At 41.9% G+C, this 16,692-nt stretch overlaps 1 protein-coding gene across 3 annotated transcripts in view; it reads right to left on the reverse strand.

Moving 5' to 3' along the window:
- Positions 1 to 778: 778 nt before the first annotated feature.
- Positions 779 to 16,692, reverse strand: part of LOC134573415 (sodium-dependent proline transporter-like) — a 34,591-nt gene continuing 18,677 nt past the window's right edge. For all 3 annotated transcript variants that reach the window (XM_063433190.1, XM_063433182.1, XM_063433174.1), the window contains exons 5-15: positions 15,988 to 16,037; positions 14,837 to 14,975; positions 11,789 to 11,923; positions 11,505 to 11,608; positions 11,106 to 11,230; positions 9,439 to 9,551; positions 8,516 to 8,650; positions 8,029 to 8,128; positions 4,149 to 4,267; positions 2,820 to 2,993; positions 779 to 1,907 (exon numbers count right to left, since the gene is read on the reverse strand). In XM_063433190.1, the coding sequence (XP_063289260.1) occupies positions 1,749 to 1,907; positions 2,820 to 2,993; positions 4,149 to 4,267; positions 8,029 to 8,128; positions 8,516 to 8,650; positions 9,439 to 9,551; positions 11,106 to 11,230; positions 11,505 to 11,608; positions 11,789 to 11,923; positions 14,837 to 14,975; positions 15,988 to 16,037 (1,353 nt within the window). In that variant the 3' untranslated portion in view covers positions 779 to 1,748. The remainder of the gene's footprint in view (positions 1,908 to 2,819; positions 2,994 to 4,148; positions 4,268 to 8,028; positions 8,129 to 8,515; positions 8,651 to 9,438; positions 9,552 to 11,105; positions 11,231 to 11,504; positions 11,609 to 11,788; positions 11,924 to 14,836; positions 14,976 to 15,987; positions 16,038 to 16,692) is intronic.

A 16,692-nucleotide genomic window follows, 5' to 3' on the forward strand; every position in this document is an offset into this window, starting at 1 on the left:
AGCTCACTGAGCAGGGCCCTCAACCCCTCTGTTCCTGTGTGTCCAACTTGTCAGGTTACAACTACATGTCTGTTCATCCACCCATTGTAAAGCGCTGCGGAATTTGACGGCGCTATATAAATACCATAATAATAATAAAAACCCAAACCCTCCTTCTTGCACCAAGACTTCAGCCACGCATTGACCTCTCTAATCTCCCGCTGCCTTTCTGCTGTAGCGCGCGGCACAAGTAATATTTCTGAATATATTACCTTGGAGGTCCTTTTCTTTAGCTTACTTCCTAGTTTCCTGAACTCATTCTTTTAGACCTTCCATCTTCCTCTTACTTTTTGTAGTGCGATAAAGTGTAGCCTTTTGCTCTTTAAGGACTTAAAGATGTATTTTTGTGTGGGGGTTTTTCCACTTACACATTTTATAAAATTAGTTTTATATAAACATGAAATACTTAATATTACAAAAAAGCCAAATTTTCAAGTTTAAAACATTCATTGTGCTGGCATAGAGAACATAATTATTGAATACATTAAATCCAACATGTCCGTTTAGGCCAAGCCTTCTCTATGTCGAAAATGTCTCTTCCCGCTCTCAGCAATAAGACCTGGTTTGCACATCGCTCCATGCAGTTTAGGGAAATCCTGCTATAACTTTTTTTTTTTTTTTTATATATATATATATATATATAATATTTTGTATTATTTTATGTGAATATGGTAAATTCAGAAGTATTTGAAAACTGGCATTTACTGACTGACTATTTGTGATATCTGGTCTTTGACATCAATGCCCTACATTGAGAACCAGCGTGGAATAGAGAGGAAGGTCTACACCATAAAAGCTGTAAATTCTCATTCCTTCTAGGCCAAAACGAAAGCTGTCCTCGGATAACCGCAAGCATGTGTGAAAATGAAAAGATAAGATGGAGATAGGGAGGTGACCCCCAAAACTAATGGTCCATGGAGTCCCCTGCAGCCATGGTTTGAGGTAATTTGGCTCTTCACTGAGATCATCTTGCCGTAGTTGGACATTTGTAAATAACATTAATTCTTGCCTTATCTCACATAGAGTAATATCCAGAACCCAGGTCTGGGAGCGAGTGCACAGTATGACCCTTTCTCTGAGTGAGAACATTTGTTTCTATAGAACTTTGTGTTTTGGGTTTCTTTTTAGGTCCACGTTACAGAGCGGCTCTTTTGTGACAGAAAATCAATGTTGAGAATCCATTGTTTAAATGTTTGGTGGCATCCACAAAATCTCTGTCTCTGTAATGAAAAGTGCATGTTCTGAATCCTTATTTCATAATAAACCTCGATGTGCGGCGGTCCAGACTCCAGACCAGGTGGTTTACATGATAACGTAAACTGTAAACATTGACACTTTGCCATTTCAGATATCCAGTTCTTTGTGATCTAAAGTACTTATAAGGAATATGTTTGTTCTTGAGTAACCCCCTTAGCTACACCACACGCTGATATCCAAACAACTAGAGAGAAGCAGTGACAAGCAGCGTTTTCCTTGGAGGTAGTATTGGCTAGTTGACCGGTTACAATATGCACATTTTGCCAACATATTGCAGAGAGTTCGCTTCTCACTAGTTGGTCATGTGATGTCTCCATCTCATGTGGTGGGTCTGAAAGGCAGTCCTTATAGTTTATAAATAACAACTTGTTTTACATAACAACGAAATGGGGTTCTTGCTATTTCACACAACTTTCTTGCGCGTAGCATGTAACTATATATTCAGGCAGTAATCAGGACTCAGAGGTGTCTCCCCCTTGCCAGAATGGATCATTGAAGTCATTGTCTGTAAGGTTAACAGTATACGGAACATCGATGATTCCACTGGTCTGCTCACGCTGGCTGCTGGATGTCCTCCAAGTGTTTAGTGGTCGGATAGATTTTTTAAACCTCTAAGAGAAGAAAAAGAGGAAAAAAATGATCCACAATTCCAAACAATGTCACGACAAAACCATCTATGTTCTAAGTTCTCTAGTGCTGGTCTCTGTTCCCCTTGTTTCTCTTCTCATTATTAAATTAATTGCTCTTTTACCTGTCCATTGTTTAATTGTAAAGCACTGCAGACAATGTTGGTGCTATATAATTAACAGAGTACCAATGAATGGTCTGAAATACTTTATTCTGCTCCTGGGACTGCACAGGGCCCGAATGACTCCCTAGTATTGTGAGAACACGAAGCTGGTTTGCTAAAGCTCCATCAGTTTAAATCTTTGCAGAGAGTCGGCAACTCGCCCTCATCTGAAAAGTGCAAAGAGTACTTCAAAGTCTGCAACAAACAGCCTGCATGCCCCTCAAATAGGCTGCTAGATTTAAAGGGAAAGAGATCAAAGGTAAGTTTCTTCCCCCCACTTTGAGATACTACAGAAATTAGCATTATCTCCAGTAAAATGTATAATCTACTAAACCTAGAACTTTCCTGTGATTAATTTGTAAATCTTGCACTAATTACAATTTAATCTTACATTGTGATAGTCACTTTTATTCCTGACTTTCTAAGCTACTAAGGAATTGTCAGAGGTTGTACGAGTCATTTCGGAGGGAGGGAGGGAGGTACCCGCAGTGGCAAAGCCAGACATTTTTATTTTACCTGGAGCAGAGACTCAGTTGAGCGTCCCTTATTTTCTTGTGCAGCCAGTGCTTTCTGGAATCAATGAGATTCCAGCATGGACCCACCGTCCAGCCATAGCAGCTTCTAAATCTATTTTGTAGTGTGACTGTGTGACCCTCTTAATGTGGCGCCCAGGACACTGGCACCCGCAGCCCCTCCCCCCTCTCACATCCAATGCCATACCATCTTTACTCACATCCATTAATGTCCCTGACTCTTTAAAAATGGCGACTCCAGCCCAGATGGGTATCTGAAGGCAGCAGAGGGACCCCATACATATGCCCAGTGCTTTGCCCCAGCGTGGGTACACATATTGTCCATAACGAAGGGGAGTATTATACATGTCGATGAAGATATAAAACATAATAAACTGAAAGAGAGAAAACAGAAATATGTTAATACAATATCACCATCTCAAACAAAACGTAGCGTAGACTGCTGTACGGCATTCAATCAATCTTCAGGCCCATTATAGATTTACTGCTGTATGGCACTCCATGGACCTTCAGGTACATTATAGATTTACTGCTGTATGGCACTCCATGGACCTTCAGGTACATTATAGATTTACTGCTGTATGGCACTCCATGGACCTTCAGGCACATTATAGATTTACTGCTGTATGGCACTCCATGGACCTTCAGGCACATTATAGATTTACTGCTGTACGGCATTCAATCAACCTTCAGGCACATTATAGATTTGTATTACTTTTTAAAAAAAAAAAAATATTAATTAAATGATTATTGAGTTGTTCTTAGCTAACCAATACAAGAAAAGGGACCAAAAACATTAAACACAAGGCCAAAGAAATGGGATTCTCCAAGATGATTGTTTGAGGATGGTGTGGTAGGATGCTCCTCTACTGAGCATGCTGCCATGAATAGGGACAGGAGAAAGGGGTTAGAATTAATCTGAAGACATATCTATCACTGTGGAGAATATGGGAATGAAGACTGGGAGAGGAAGTACATGCTGGACATTGTGTCACATCTCCAAAATATCCTTAAAGCATTTATCGAACGAGCAGAACTCACAGATAGTGTAATACAGTCTGCAAGACCAGCGACCAGTTACATATAAATAGCATGGTTGTATGGATATTTAATTGATTTATTCTTAACAATAAAAAGGGCATATTGTGTGACGAATATAATGCAAATTAGCGACAGGCGATAGAAAGACAGAGAAACAAAAGGAAGAGTTAGGCAACAACACATTTACGTTTTTATTCTATGAATATGGAAATATTAGCTTTGGATGTTTGGCAGTTCACCCCCCGTGTATGTCACTGTCCAGGGCCTATTCTTGTGTTTCTGCACAGTATCATTACTTACAGAGAGAGGGAAAGTGAGCACTTGGGGTGTCGGAGGCAGAGTTACAGATCTCTGCCTTTTTTGGGGATGAACCCTGGTGACCACTAAACCATACCTCCCAACACTTCACATGGACAAAGAGGGATGATAGGACATTAGGAGAAAAAAAAGGGTCCGCGGGATATGGGCCCAAAATTGAGACCACCTACCGTCAGTAGAGCGGGAGTGATAAATACCCAGCATGCCTTGAAGTACAGGAGGAGTTTGGTACACCATGGTGGGCAGCGGCAGACCATGTCAATGATATCCTGGCAAAACTGGTTCACCCCTGAGAGGGAGAGAAATAACACAGAAATGGCAGAGGGAATTTCACTGGATAAAATGGTGCAGATTGATGGGAATTAAAATTAATTTAAAGCCAAAATGACTAAACCAGCTGTGCTTTTAGTTCGGCTAATTTAGCCTTAAAGTTTAAATTCACTTTGAATTCCAGATAATTCTCCCCTTAGTAAATAGCTGTGCCTGTTTATATAGTCTGTATACTGGAGACTGTACGCTTAGAGTTGTAATACCTTCCTTTCCTCTGCGTGATTTTCTCTTTTTTATAAATTCCCTCGTAGTGATATAATAGCCCACCCACAATGCACGACCCCCAACTCCAGCCCACCCACAATGCACAACCCCAACTCCAGCCCACCCACAATGCACAACCCCAAACTCCAGCCCTATCTAGTGATATTATAGAATGGGGCTACTGGAAACTAGTGAGCGTTCTGCGATATTATAAAATGGGGCTACTGGAAACTAGTAAGCGTTCTGTGATATTATAGAATGGGGCTACTGGAAACTAGTAAGCGTTCTGTGATATTATAGAATGGGGCTACTGGGAACTAGTGAGCGTTCTGCGTTATTATAGAATGGGGCTACTGGAAACTAGTGAGCGTTCTGTGATATTATAGAATGGGGCTACTGGAAACTAGTGAGCGTTCTGTGATATTATAGAATGGGGCTACTGGAAACTAGTGAGCGTTCTGTGATATTATAGAATGGGGCTACTGGAAACTAGTGAGCGTTCTGTGATATTATAGAATGGGGCTACTGGAAACTAGTGAGCATTCTGTGATATTATAGAAGGGGGCTATTGGAAACTAGTGAGCGTTCTGTGATATTATAGAATGGGGCTACTGGGAACTAGTGAGCGTTCTGCGATATTATAGAATGGGGCTACTGGAAACTAGTGAGCGTTCTGTGATATTATAGAATGGGGCTACTGGAAACTAGTGAGCGTTCTGTGATATTATAGAAGGGGGCTATTGGAAACTAGTGAGCGTTCTGTGATATTATAGAAGGGGGCTACTGGAAACTAGTGAGCGTTCTGCGATATTATAGAATGGGGCTACTGGAAACTAGTGAGCGTTCTGTGATATAGAAGGGGGCTACTGGAAACTACTGAGCGTTCTGTGATATTATAGAATGGGGCTACTGGAAACTAGTGAGCGTTCTGCGATATTATAGAATGGGGCTACTGGAAACTAGTGAGCGTTCTGTGATATAGAAGGGGGCTACTGGAAACTACTGAGCGTTCTGTGATATTATAGAATGGGGCTACTGGAAACTAGTGAGCGTTCTGTGATATTATAGAATGGGGCTACTGGAAACTAGTGAGCGTTCTGCGATATAGAAGGGGGCTACTGGGAACTAGTGAGCGTTCTGTGATATTATAGAAGGGGGCTACTGGGAACTAGTGAGTGTTCTGTGATATTATAGAATGGGGCTACTGGGAACTAGTGAGCATTCTGTGATATTATAGAAGGGGGCTACTGGAAACTACTGAGCGTTCTGTGATATTATAGAAGGGGGCTACTAGAAACTAGTGAGCATTCTGCGATATTATAGAATGGGGCTACTGGGTACTAGTGAGCGTTCTGTGATATTATAGAATGGGGCTACTGGGAACTAGTGAGCCTTCTGTGATATTATAGAAGTGGGCTACTGGAAACTAGTGAGCGTTCTGTGATATTATAGAAGGGGGCTACTGGAAACTAGTGAGCGTTCTGTGATATTATAGAATGGGGCTACTGGGAACTAGTGAGCGTTCTGTGATATTATAGAATGGGGCTACTGGGAACTAGTGAGTGTTCTGTGATATTATAGAATGGGGCTACTGGGAACTAGTGAGCATTCTGTGATATTATAGAATGGGGCTACTGGGAACTAGTGAGCATTCTGTGATATTATAGAAGGGGGCTACTGGAAACTAGTGAGCGTTCTGCGATATTATAGAATGGGGCTACAGGGTACTAGTAAGCGTTCTGCGATATTATAGAATGGGACTACTGGGAACTAGTGAGCGTTCTGCGATATTATAGAATGGGGCTACTGGGAACTAGTGAGCGTTCTGTGATATTATAGAATGGGGCTACTGGGTACTAGTAAGCGTTCTGCGATATTATAGAATGGGGCTACTGGAAACTAGTGAGCGTTCTGTGATATTATAGAATGGGGCTACTGGGAACTAGTAAGCGTTCTGTGATATTATAGAATGGGGCTACTGGAAACTAGTGAGCGTTCTGTGATATTATAGAATGGGGCTACTGGGAACTACTGAGCGTTCTGTGATATTATAGAATGGGGCTACTGGGTACTAGTAAGCGTTCTGTGATATTATAGAATGGGGCTACTGGGAACTAGTGAGCATTCTGTGATGTAGAATGGGGCTACTGGGAACTAGTGAGCGTTCTGTGATATTATAGAATGGGGCTACTGGGAAGTAGTGAGCGTTCTGTGATATTATAGAATGGGGCTACTGGGAACTAGTGAGCGTTCTGTGATATTATAGAATGGGGCTACTGGGTACTAGTAAGCGTTCTGTGATATTATAGAATGGGGCTACTGGGAACTACTGAGCGTTCTGCGATATTATAGAATGGGGCTACTGGGTACTAGTAAGCGTTCTGCGATATTATAGAATGGGGCTACTGGGAACTAGTAAGCGTTCTGTGATATTATAGAAGGGGGCTACTGGGTATTAGTGAGCGTTCTGTGATATTATAGAAGGGGGCTACTGGGAACTAGTGAGCGTTCTGTGATATAGAAGGGGCTACTGGGAAGTAGTGAGCGTTCTGTGATATTATAGAATGGGGCTACTGGGAACTAGTGAGCGTTCTGTGATATTATAGAATGGGGCTACTGGGTACTAGTAAGCGTTCTGTGATATTATAGAATGGGGCTACTGGGAACTACTGAGCGTTCTGCGATATTATAGAATGGGGCTACTGGGTACTAGTAAGCGTTCTGCGATATTATAGAATGGGGCTACTGGGAACTAGTAAGCGTTCTGTGATATTATAGAAGGGGGCTACTGGGTATTAGTGAGCATTCTGTGATATTATAGAAGGGGGCTACTGGGAACTAGTGAGCGTTCTGTGATATTATAGAAGGGGCTACTGGGAACTAGTGAGCGTTCTGTGATATTATAGAAGGGGCTACTGGGAACTAGTGAGCGTTCTGTGATATTATTGAATGGGGCTACTGGGAACTAGTGAGCGTTCTGCGATATTATAGAATGGGGCTACTGGGAACTAGTGAGCGTTCTGTGATATTATAGAATGGGGCTACTGGGAACTAGTGAGCGTTCTGCGATATTATAGAATGGGGCTACTGGAAACTAGTGAGCGTTCTGTGATAATATAGAATGAGGCTGCTGGGAATAAGTGATCTATGTTAGAATAGACATAGGTTATTGAAAAGTAATAAGTAATTGTTCCATAATAGAACTGAATGCTGTTACTGCAGACTAGTGTTAATAATTTTATTAATGACCCTTATTATCTAAACAATATGTCTGATGAGATAATGCGTACTAGAACTAGTGATGAAATATAGCGAGACCACTGGAATAATTGAGTGTGTTAACAGAGATATTAAGAGTGATCAGAAAATAAAGAAAGGTTTAGGCAACTCCAAGGTTCAAGGCAATTTATTAAAACCCAATGTCATAGCGCAACGTTTCGACCTGTAAGATCTTTATCAAGCGTGATGGGATGGAGTGCAGTTCCTAATTTATTTTATTAAGAGAGAGTGACTCACCGTAGAAGAAAGCCATGCCAATGCACATGAAGAGAGTGATGATAATGAGTCCAAAGCTGGTGCTGTACGAGTCTATCAGAGTAAACCAGTAGATGCCACCCTAGAAACACACAGTGGGGGGGCAGACATTCAGATTCATTGAACCCATCTAGCTCTCCTATTTCTCTATTCTAGTAATGAGTGCATCGTTCTCTCAGAGCGTTTCCGAAGACCTCTTATTATTATTCGTTCATTGAGATGGTAATATATACATTTTAAGATGTCATGGCTGCTGCAATTCATAAGATTCACATTTTTCTAGGGTTAATAATCTGTTCCTGCTGAGCTTAATAATAATTTAAATGCTACACACAATAGCACCTGGTCACAATAAATGAATGCTTTTGAGATGCAACTTCTACATAGAGTCTCCAGATATGAACTTCTGTGAAATGCAACGGCCAAACTCTCAAAGGGTGAAGTTTGTGTCAAGCTATCTAAATCTTACGTCTGTAACCAGGAGAAGGCCCATCAGGTAGAAGCAAAAACACAAAATTCCCAGGAAGAGGGTCTTCCGCTTCCACTCCCGGAGAGACGGAAACTCATCCAGCACAGCGGTCGTAATACCTTCCATGTTACCAAACTGATGAAGAGACAGTGGGGTTATTCATCACATGATCAACTCGATGTGCATTTATACAGAGTAATAAAGGAGCAACACTACACATTAATAATTAGTAGAAAAACCTAACCTAGCCTCTAAATGAGAAGCAAATCATTACCTCTTCCTGTCATTGATGGTAATATTTGTCAATCCATGAACCCCTGATTTCGTATTAAAGAGTAGTAAGTCATGGGACCCCAGTCTCAGGAAGTAAAATGTGGCTTTGGCATTATTATAGCAGACTATTAGGTAGAAGGATAACTGATGCAGTTTGTAAGTGTTTCAGCTCGAGCAAGTGTTATGGTCTGGATCCTGAGAGCAGTAAAGTCTTATACCGGGGTGGGCAACCTTTGCTACTCCAGATGTTGTGGACTGCTTTACCCATAATGCTGGCAAAGCATCAGGGGAGATGTAGTCCACAATTATCTGGGGTGCTGAAGTTTGCTGACCCCTGCCTTATATTAACTTTGCTCCATTGCTGGCATCTCTGATTTGATAGGGAAATTGTTACAAAGAGTCACTCTGAGGATTCTCTATAAAGCGGACTTTACTGGGATGGGTGTCCAAGAATGACCAGTTTTAATAAAGAGGGAGAGGTCATACCAATGACTGCAGACCACTGGCTACATACATAGTCAAACTGATGGTGCTAAAACAGTATGTCCCATGATAGCTATTGGAACAGAAAGCTCATTACTCCTATGTTCTCCAGATTGTGAAACTATTCACTGCTGATGGTGTTCCTCAAAATTACTTTGTTTATTTACCAGAGTGTCTATTCCCAAAGAGAACAGCATCAGGAAAAAGAGGATTGACCAAAACACAGAGCCTGGGAGCAGAGCAAGTGCCTCTGGGTAGGCCACAAATGCCAACCCGGGACCTGCAAAGAACCAAAACACAGTATGATGAGCAGGGAGCCTGTGGCCACAAACACAGGAAAATATTAGGAATATAGTATGTACGATGTCGATCAGCAACAAATCCCTTTATCCCGACATACAGAATGTACCCATTGACCCGACATACAGAACATAACCTGTAGCCAAACATACAGAATGTACCCATTAACCCGACATACAAAACTTAAATGTTTACCCAAGATACAGAATGTAACTGTTAGCCCAACATAAAGAAGGTAACCATTAACCCGACATACGGAATGTACCCATTAACCCAACACACAGAGCGTATATGTCCCCCCCAGACTCCACCCCGTGGGCTTGGGTTCAGGGCTCTGAACAAATATAGAGAGGGATGAACATGCCATTGTCCTTAAGTCATCCCCCACATCTGGTGGCTCTGGGACCCAAATTAAAATGAAATTACCAACCCCTTCACCCTAATAATAGAGAGAGGGGAACCCGGTAAGTATAAAATCTGCGTAAAAAAAAAAAAAGGAAAACTTACCATAACATTTCTTCTTAAAATGTATTTTCTTAAGCCCCAAAAAGACGAAATTAAAATCCATTAATCCACGACAGGACTTTGAAAATAAAAAGTGCAACTGCAAAAAAATCTGATGCAGTAAAAATAATCCATGCGATGAGCTCAGAATGAGTGTCTAAGGTGAGGAAGCTTCTACACACACAATATTCTACAGACTATGCAATATTGCTCAGAGCGCGGTTATTGTTGGCTTACATGGGAGGAGGCTCTATTAGCTTATGGGCAGTCAGTGAGCAAGTAGTACCGAGTGATTATTACCGCTCGCTTGAAAACGCAAACGATAAACTGCACTGAAAAACACGGATTTAAACCAGACGGCAAATACATGCCATTGAATAAAAAGTTTGACAGTCGGACCAGACTTGACTTGTAAAGGTGAGAATTGTCAAAGCGCTGGGTCATTCAGTTTAAATTTCACCAACACAGGTAAATTTAACAACACCACAAACACATTGATCACTATATAAACAATGTCTAAACATGGTTAGAGCAACGTACAGATATAATGTCGATCTGGAACACAAGTGGGTCCACTATGAATATCACTACTGCTGTCGATAGCCTTAAATCTGTGATGTAATTGAAAATCCCACTATATTGCGGATGATGAATTATCGATATTGCGGTTTTGTTTGTCGATAATGAATTGATGTACAACAACAAGTGAAGTCTGAATTAAGTTGATAATGTTTTCTAACTCGGACTGTGTTTCCAGCACAAGGAACAGCTCACATATCTTTGTAAGGAGATTGTCTTAATTCTGTAACAGGAAATGTTTTCAAGTAAATGTTGGCATTGAATTGTGATCAGGGTCTGTGTGTAAATAAAAGTATTTCGCACGAAAGGTTATATCCTGAAATGCGAACACTTATTACAACGTGCAGAGAGTGATCTCTGAAAGGTTAATGATGTCCTACCATTAGTAATTTCTGGGGAACGATAACACCGTAACTTGGACCTATTTAGCAATTTTAAAGTTCTTACTCACCTGAGTCTGCCACCTCGCCCACGGGGACCTGCTTTTTCCAAGCCATGTGACCCAACACAGAGAATATGGCGAATCCGGCAAAAAAGCTGGTACAGCAATTCCCAATGGCTATAACCAAAGTATCCCTGAATAGAAGAGAGGAGACACTTGTCAGGGCAGAGATAAAAAAAAGGACTCTGCAGGTTCAATGTTTACTACAGACGCCATCTCGTCTCACTACTACAACTGAAACCAAACTGCTTTTAGTGACTATTCATTCAGTTGTTGGCAAATATCAATGGTTTCAGGACCTCGTGAACGATGGACATGTATTGGGATGTGGGGAATGTTATCTCTCAAGTTTATTTCCCAACGCCCATTCTGCTAGCTCGTCATACTCTTAGTATGATTGTCACTTACCTCACCACGTTATTATCAAACTTGTTATATGAGGCCATGGACAGTAGGCCACCAAACCCAATGCCCAGGGAGTAGAATATCTGAGAGGCTGCGTCATTCCACACCTGAGAAAACACAGTAATTGGGGGAGATTTATCAATGTGATTAGAAAATTGTTCTTTATTTTTGGTCTGTAATCTGTTTGTATTTAATAAATAGGTCTAAAAAGTATTAAATATAGAGTAAATTTAGACTATAAACTGGCAACATACTGGGTAACTAAATACAGGATATAGACGGGATACCTGAGCACTTCGAAGTCTGCTCCAATCAGCGGTCAGGTAGAACCTTACTCCATCGATGGACCCATCCAATGTGGCACCTCGTATAATAAGAACAATGAGGACAACGTAGGGGAAGGTAGCCGTGAAATACACAATCTGTGGAGAATTAGGTGGATATTGGTCCATACGTGTAATTCCATAGAAAGGATCTTTTTGCAGTATGTAACACAGCTGGGTATTATGTAGAGCTATAGTTGGGAGCAGTGTTTCTGTAGAGCTCTGTAATTGGGGATAAGTGGGTTCTATTTTATCTTGGGGTGGGGGGCAGTGAGAAGCTTTTTCGGGGTAAATCAAACGTTGAACTCAATGTTTTAAGCAAGACAAAGTGGGGTGCAGTCCACTGGTGAATCATGGGAATGTTGTTGGTTCCATTGGGTTTCTGCAGCGGATACATAGAAGGTCACAGAAGAGACTGAACTGGAATTTTTGCTGCTTTTTTGGTTATTGATATTCAGTTCCATGTTTCTATCAAGATGTATGTGGTAAAACACAATAGAAATATAATGAGTGACTCGCTGATTGCTGTGTGAGACCACTATTCATGTGGTACCTACAATAATTAATGTGTTGGGAAAAGCTTTAATTTGGTGGTTGTGGTGGATAAAATAGTGTAAGACAGCTTCATAGTTTGATGACTGTGATGGATAATTTAGTGGCTGCGACATGGTGAGCAACAATTTCCCTTTACAATGGCTTCAACATAGAGCGGGACAGTTTCTCTGTATAGTGGCTGTGAGGTGGATTATGGCAATTTCTCTATAAAATGGCCATGATGAGGAGAGAAATCGTTTCAATTTGTAGTGGCTGAGATGTTCAGAGGGACAGTTTCTCTATGTAGTGGCTGTGATATAGAAATTGACAATTTCTCGGTGTGTGGCTGTGATATGGAGAGGGACAGTTTCTCTGTGTAGTTGCTGTGTGTAGCAGACCACCTAGTAACCCGACCGGATACCTCCGCTATTTCCCTTCCTTCAGACGAACAGGAACTATTCAGGATATAAAGAGACCCATTTCCTCCCAGTAACTGAACGCCACCCAGTTCTGGAGGTACAACAACCACTACTTGTCCCCATGCAAGGGGTGGATCACACACACTTGTCCCCTCCTAGAGTCCTCCCCCTCCCAGAGGTCTCCAAGAGTCCCAGTCCCTTTGTCCCCAGTTCCCTCCACCCAAGTACAGGTTTTCCCACTTCCGATGTCAGGGGGTCTTCTTCCCAGGATTCCCTTTGTCTCCTGTTCCCGCCACCCAAGTACAGGGGTTCCCAATACCGGTACCCAATGACCAGTGATCTTCTCCCCATGAGCCTTTGTACCTAGGAAGCACAGCGCGGGAAACCCTCCCTCCTCTTTTTTTCCCAGGTACAGATAGCCCAACAAACCAGCCATTGTCCCCAAAGGGTGTCTACACCAATCCACAGGGACCCCCGTAACGGTACCTGCCTCGAACAGCCTCTGTCCGTGGGGTCCCCATGTGAAACATCTCCTTTTCAGGGTACAAATGCTCCCACTGGATGGCGTTTGGCTATACGAATGGCAGCCACTCAGGGAATCACTCGTTAATTACTACCCTTGCGGTTTCACGCTTATGTTGCGAGTGGTGAACGTTCTAATTGATTAGTGCGAACATTCCAATGGGTACTGGGGCGGTCCTCATTCAGGAACAGAACGAGCTGGGAAGCAGTCCACGAATACTCCCCCTGGATGGCGTTCATATATACGAAATGGCGGCCACCCAGGGGAGGCACCAACTGAGGCTTCCCTTGTGGTTTGACACCTTGTTGTGGTTTGACACCTTGTTGGGAGGTGTGAACTGTAACGGACCGTTTCAGCATAAAAGGGAATAAAATCCGTTTAGGCGATAATCCCCTTTTTGAGAGACAGGCACAGCTACTGCAGAACACCAAACTCCCGAACTGGATACAAGATAACACTCCGAACTGGAACAGCTGAACAAGAAAAGCATACAATCCGCTTACACTCCTGGCAGTCAGCTTACAATCCAATTCCCCCCAAGAACGAGACGACACTTCATTTTGAGGGTTAAACAGGAACTGAGGACTGGCTCATCCAGCCTGGCTTTTATTTCCAACTCACACATTCAGGCCACACCCAGGGGGAGGCATAAAAGAACCAATGACATAGATGTTACCTCCCACACATCCCCTCCCCTTAGTGTGACACATAATCCCATTATGCATACAGTTTAAAATATACTTTTACACAACTTTCCTAACTCTACATCACATTCACATAAAAATACATATCACAATCAATCCATTCAGGGGAACAACATATTAAAAATGGATCAGACCAGGGGTTCAAAAGTTAGTAAAGTATCTTTTAAAACCCCTAGCTTCCCAGCTCAGACTGTTTTTTACAGAGCCTTCTCTGTGCTGGAGAAGTAATCCAATTATCTCCAGCACAGAGACAGACTCCATTAACCACATGGTTACAGAAAGACATAAAACACTTTAAAATACAGAAAGTTACTTTTTATCCATAACCCTCAGACATTTCACATATCCCCAGATAGCTGGGATCTGAGCGCACAAAACTACCGAATAGCGCGCAGATCCTATTCACACAGTACAATTGCCATGGAGCTAAAGTCTTTCCCATAGTCTTTCATTATATGAATAGGCTCCAGGGTATAGCTATCTGGGTTAACACATTCACATAAAGTCTGGTCCATAGTCCAAAGGCAAGAGGCGGGCAAGCAGCCCCCTCCAAGGACACGTGGCGAGGTCGGTTTCGCCACATGAACATTCTAAATAAACATTCTAAATGAGGTAGTGGGGTGGTCCCCATTCGGGAGGCGAATGAATTCCTTTTGTGTAAACACTCCCGAACGGAGAGCAGGCAAAACACACGAACATATAGTTAACCCACACAATAATGAAGGAGGTAAAATCCCCGGACAGCGGCAGTCCCGCCACACACTGTGATATCGATAGCGATAGCTTCCTTGTGTATTAGTGCAATGAATAACGTGATGTTTGAGAAATTCACCTTGCCTGAGCTTCGGATGCCCTTCAACGTGCAGAGGAAAATGATGACCCAAGCAGCCAGCAAACATAGGGCAAGCTCCCACCGAATGGGTCCGGGGTCACTGAGTCCAGAGCTTCGCACCACACCCAGAACCTTCTCACTGCAGGATATGAGTAAACAGAGAAAAGTGGGTGTTTACAGCAGAATATCAGTGAGAGATGTATCAGAACATCTTATAAAGAGAGGATATAGAAACAAAGACTGACGGACGATAAGAACCATTTGGCTCATCTAGTCTGCCCAATTTTCTAAATACTTTCATTAGTCCCTGGCCTTATCTTATAGTTAGGATAGCCTTATGCCTATCCAATGCATGCTTAAACTCCACTTCAGCTGGAAGGCTATTCCATGCATCCACTACCCTCTCCGTAAAGTAATACTTCCTGATATTATTTTTAAACCTTTGTCCCTCTAATTTAAGACTATGTCCTCTTGTTGTGGTAGTGTTTCTTCTTTTAAATATAGTCTCCTCCTTTACTGTGTTGATTCCCTTTATGTATTTAAATGTTTCTATCATATCCCCCCTGTCTCGTCTTTCCTCCAAGCTATACATGTTAAGATCCTTTAACCTTTCCTGGTAAGTTTTATCCTGCAATCCATGAACCAGTTTAGTAGCCCTTCTCTGACCTCTCTCTAAGGTATCAATATCCTTCTGAAGATACGGTCTCCAGTACTGCGTACAATACTCCAAGTGAGGTCTCACCAGTGTTCTGTACAATGGCATGAGCACTTCCCTCTTTCTACTGCTAATACCTCTCCCTATACAACCAAGCATTCTGCTAGCATTTCCTGCTGCTCTATTACATTGTCTGCCTACCTTTAAGTCATCAGAAATAATCACCCCTAAATCCCTTTCCTCAGATGTTGAGGTTAGGACTCTATCAAATATTCTGTACTCTGCCCTTGGGTTTTTACATCCAAGATGCATTATCTTGCACTTATCCACATTAAATGTCAACACAGTATATAGAGAACGCATTATACAGAAATGGATATAAATTATCAGCACACAGATAAAGCTACGACGGAATGACATAGACATTAGAGAATTATTTATATATATGGTATGACACATAGAATCGCACCCGGCAGATATTTACTGATTTACTCACTTCCAGAAGGCCTCCGTTGCACTAAACTGAGATCCATTGTTTGTGGAATTCTGCCAAATACAATATTCAGGGAAGTGTTAGTGAATCTGCTTGAAAATTTAATTTTTATTTTTCATAATTATGTCTGCGTTGAAATGTTCACAACTAGTGCACACACAGTGTTTCTTTATACGATACATGGGATTATCAAAATGACAGGGGTATTCACCAAACCCCAAACCCCGTTATTAATTATTATTATTTATAAAGCGCCAACAAGTTCCGTAGCGCAGTACAATGAGTTGAAATCGGATTTACAAAATATAGGCAAAATTAGCTGATTTTGAGAAACTCTGTAACTCAGCTACTCTATATTCACAGCTTGGCTGTAAAAGTGAACCTGTTTAATTGGTCAATACATGCCCACTCAATGCTTCTCTATGGGAAACATACAGCGCCTCCTTGCAGAGGGTGAAGATGCTGATCGCCAGTGCTGTACACTGTGCAGCACTGTCCTAGGAAGCACTCCTAGTGGCTGTCACTAGAGGGGTTACTAGGCAGCAATGGTGACTATAGTGTCCCTTTAAAAAATATACATTTGGCTCCTAATTTGTCAAGCCCTAACTTAAACTGCATTAGCTCACCTAAATATGTGTCATCTGCAACCACAGACACATGACTTCCAGTGTCCTTTGCAAGATAGTTAATGAAGATATAAATTGAGTT

Source organism: Pelobates fuscus, chromosome 1 (genome assembly GCF_036172605.1).
Source record: "Pelobates fuscus isolate aPelFus1 chromosome 1, aPelFus1.pri, whole genome shotgun sequence".
Taxonomy (NCBI): Eukaryota; Metazoa; Chordata; class Amphibia; order Anura; family Pelobatidae; genus Pelobates; species Pelobates fuscus.